The sequence below is a fragment of the Filobasidium floriforme genome (genome assembly GCF_021052385.1).
Source record: "Filobasidium floriforme strain CBS 6241 chromosome Unknown HD553scaffold_38, whole genome shotgun sequence".
Lineage (NCBI taxonomy): Eukaryota > Fungi > Basidiomycota > Tremellomycetes > Filobasidiales > Filobasidiaceae > Filobasidium > Filobasidium floriforme.
In genome coordinates, this window is record NW_025763659.1 from 1 (window position 1) to 4,348 (window position 4,348).

At 57.4% G+C, this 4,348-nt stretch overlaps 1 protein-coding gene across 1 annotated transcript; it reads right to left on the minus strand.

Annotated features, from left to right (window-relative positions):
* Positions 1-370: 370 nt before the first annotated feature.
* Positions 371-1,842, minus strand: HD553DRAFT_327369 (uncharacterized protein; the record flags this gene model as incomplete). Its single annotated transcript, XM_046181814.1, has 1 exon — positions 371-1,842. A coding segment is annotated over one exon (1,472 nt), but the record flags the coding sequence as incomplete, so codon positions are not given.
* Positions 1,843-4,348: the final 2,506 nt, after the last annotated feature.

Here is a 4,348-nt window from a genome sequence, read left to right on the forward strand (position 1 = left end):
CCATCTGGCTTTGCCAGTGGCGTCAGGCGTGAAGCACACAACATGCTCTGACCGGGGGCAATACCTCCCTCAATCATTCCCGTCAGCTGATGCACCATCTCGATGACAGGGTCTCGCCTCAACACCACACTCAGCAGATGGTGTGTCCAGCCTGAAATCCCAGGCGCCGTGTCTGGCCTGAACGTCGTCATGGCGTCCAGGATGCCTTCGATAGGAGGCACCGTGCCTGGTTGCGGTCCCAGGCCCGTCCCAAAAGCGCCTCTTGGGCGTCCTTCTGGGTGTTTTTCCCTGAGCTGCCGCAGCAACTCGTCGTCGACATCCATCACCTTGGCGTCGTCCGCCAGCATCCTCGCCGCTCTTCCTAGCTTACCATCCTCTACCTGTTTGGCCACCGATTTGGCCTTTCCCCCGGATCGTCCTGTCTTACCAGCGTTCCCCGGCTGTCTCGTCCATTGCCACTCTACCTTTGGATAAGCCTTTAGCCTTTCCTCTGCGCCCATCCCGGCACGCTTCATCCCCAGTCCCAGCCCCACTTTAGGTAGAGCCAGGAATAGGAACAGGTTGTGTTCGGAAGGATCAGAAGCAAAGGCCTCCGCCACCCTCTCGGCTGCCGTTCCAAACGCATCCGCTACCCTGCCAAAGATTGGTTTGTTGATAGTAGGCAGGTCAGCGAGCATCAAGAACTTTTGGTGTACCGACAAGGTCTCATCCGTCCATACGTCACGCAGGTTAGGATCAGGGGTAGGTCCCCCCGTCCTCCTAAACCGCGTCTCTTCCGTCATCAGTGTTCCTGGGGATGGCGTGCTCTCCGGCGAGGAGTAATTCAGATCCCCCGGGGACACCATCCCGTCGTCCTCTCCTGCAAACTCCTCGTCCGAGTCTGCAGGCACTCCTCCCCTCCTTTCCCATCGTGCTGCAGGGCTTGGTGATGGCGTCAGGACACGCGGCCTCTTCTGGCGGGGCGGTCCCAATTGCCGGATCGGCCAAGCTTCGGGCGACTCTGAAGCCTCGGGGGCAAACGGCACGTCAGCAGGTACAACAGCAGTGGGAGCCTCAGTCCTCGCAGCGCGAACCACCTGGGTCAGTGGTCTGGGCGGGGTGCTTGGGGCGGGTGACACATCTCCTTCCACCCCGTTGGAAAGGGCGGTTGGGGACAAGCCACTGGTTCCCCTCGTCATAGGCGTCCTTGTCGGCACGGGCGTAGCGATCAGGTCTCCCGCTTCGTCCTGTACCTTCTCAGCCAAAGGTGGGCTCAAGGATGGGAGTAGGTGACGTCCGGCGACTCCCTCAAAAGTACCTGGGAGTACCTCGTCGGCCTCGTCCTGTGGCAGCGCGGGTGGCTCCTCTATGGCGTCTTCTGTGCCAGCCACAGAGAGGAAGGGCGATGCTAGATCCTCCACAGACTCCCTACGAGGCAGTGGTCTAGGTTCCTCTACCCTGTCATGCTCCTCGCTTGCCTGCCGTTCCAGCTCGATGATGGCGTCCAGCGTCTCTTGGGTGAAGTGGATGTCCTCCAGTGAGCTTTCGGGGGAAGTAGAAGGGAGCTCTATCGGTTCCGCAGTCCCGTCGATGGGCTCTAGCTGAAGCACCGGGTATACTCCTCCGTCCTGATGAGCTCCCGGCCTCCTCCTCGGCTGAGGTCGCAGGACAGTCCTAGACCTGACCCCAATTGGTAGGGGTCGGTCATTAGCCACTAGTTCCAACGGTGCGTATACGCTGGGCGGGGTGATGGGATTGAGAGGCACTCTTGTCGGGGTCACTGGCAGATGGTGGTGTTTGCCAAACGTGGTCAATGGCTCCCACCCCCGTGCGCTCTGTTCCTGCGTCGTCCTTGGTGGTAGGCTGGGCAAGGGGATGTCGTCAAACGCCCCGTCGATGCTCTCCACCAGAGCCCCTCTTCCCGACCCGTCACCGGCCGCCTGTCTCCTCCTCCCTGCCGCCCTGGTCTCCCTTGGACCTGCCGTCGATGGCTGTTGAGACGTTTCCGCCTCAGGTCTTCCGGTCGACCTCCGCGGTCCAGAGTGGGGGATCGGCGTTTCCGACTCCCTAGCCCCGTTCCAAACCCTGCACCTGGTCTCCTGACGATGGGCCGGGAGCGCCGCCTTGTTCCTCACGGCCACTCCGCACCCACATATGCCCAGCCCAGATCCCACAAAATCCTCGGCCTTCCAGAGGGAACACGGGTGAGCCATCCGTAGGTGTTGTAGCATCCCCAACGGTTTCGAGCCACATTTCGGGCAGGCAAAAGACCCTGACGCCTCGGCCTCCATCCCCACACACTTGGACACCGTCTGGTGCTTCCTCAGTCCCGCCTCGTCCAATCCCACCGTCCCGCATGCGCACATCGCAAGTCCCATCCTCAAAACCTCGTCCTCCTCCCAACTCTCTCCCTGATGGCGGCGCCTGACATGTTCCAGGATGTCTACATAGTCCCTCCCACACCTAACGCACCCTCCCCTGTGTGATCGATTCCTGCCTGCCATCTAGCCTATTTTCCCCACCAGCAGAGTTTCCCCCCTGATCTTCAAAGATATGGCGATAGCGGCGCGAGTATCAATGGTAACAACACCAACCGGCCAGGCAATGGTCTCCCACACAGTCACACTCTGCACCAGCACAACTACTTATAGGGGGTTCCCACCCCGGGGTATGAAACACACTTTTGAGAACCGCTCATCCCAGCGCTCCCAGGGTTGTACCAATGGATAGAGGCACCTTTGGACAGTAGAAATGAACTATCCAATCTGTGGTTGGGCCCTTGTTGTGACTGCTACGGGTCAAAAACACGTCAAAATGACCTCAAAAGTCAAAAAAAAAAGTTAAAGTTCCCAAAAAATGAAATTGTCTGAAAGTTCCAGAACACTATCCCGCTTGGTTGGACCATTTTGAAGGTGAAATGACTTAGAAATCACGCTGGGCAGTTTGGGGGTGAGGTTGTTGACGTGACTTGAGCATATCCATAGGAGGTCTGTCCCGCGCGCTGGTGGCCACGTCATCAGGCTGTCTCGCGCGAGGGGGGCAGCAAAAAGTAAACAAACAGCCTGTCACCGCGCGTGCAAGTCCCCACCCGTCCATCAACCTATTCTCACCATCCACATGAGCCATCCTTCACACAGCTGTCATGTACATGCCATTCAGTCAACAAGGTCATTCTAATCATTACATGTGTATTGTCCAAACAGCAGAGTTGTTTGCCCAAGTGGTTGTCTGTCACGTCACGCGTGGGGCATCTGAATGACAAAGTAAACAACATGAGCTCAGCAGTCACCGCAGACACCGCAGACACCACAACCCGTCACTCACCAGACCCGGGTGATGTGATGAGCAGGGTACAGGTTCTCATAGTGGTTGTTACTGAGATAGAGCCAGAGGCACTTGGTATGCTCTGGCTGACCATGGTGTCTCCAGAAAAGACCCCCGTCCACCCGTCTCTTCAGGACTGAGATCCTGACCTTGTAACACGCGCAGATGGCCTTGATCTCTGGCTCATCACCCCACTCACCCGACTGGCTCATTCTTTGCCAGTACTCCCTGAATGCTGCTGCCTGTCCTTCTTCTCCATATTCTATGAAGGGGAGGTAGTCTTCATAGTGCACACGTATCCACTCAACAGCCTCCTCCCTGACCTTGGCTGCGGTATAGCCATGACCGAGGCCAAATGCTATGGCTCCAAACATACAGTTGCCGTCCTTTGCAGTGTGACTTGTATGGTATGCTGGGGGGTTGGAACCTCTGATCAGACTGACTTGATCTGAGTAGATGGGTGTGTGAGGAGGGTGGGATGGTGATGGGGCAGGTCTCTTGGGTGTCGTCCTGAATGCCAGTAGTTTTGCCTTTTTAGCGAGATGGCTCTGACGCGCGGCAATCAACTTGGCACGCTCGGGTGTGATCCTATTGACAGGAGGTGGTGGGGCAGCCACAGGGAGACCTTCAATTGGAGGCAGACCAAGTAGATGACCTGGTACTTGTCCCGTAGCAATGAGATTGGCAAACCAGATGTAGGAGTTGCCTGCATTGAGGTTGTGCTTGCACGTCCACTCGGCACACCTCATCCTGAATGGACCCCAGCCGTAGATGTTGTAGGCGTGCTTGCTATCCTTCTGACAAGGGATGTCACGGTTGGGATGGTGCTTTCTCAATTCCTTGACCAGATCCCTGGTACCTGCATCTCCCGGGTAGATCCTGTTGAGCTGTAGCAGGACTTGGGAAATGACAGTGTCGGGTACCTTGGTTGTGACGCGCTGGCTGTGGTGTGTTCCCGTACGTGCTTCATCCAGCTGGGGGATGTCTGGATTTCCTTGTTCCCCTTCAGCACCTTTGCCTCTCCACCATGCAGCCTTGTCACCGG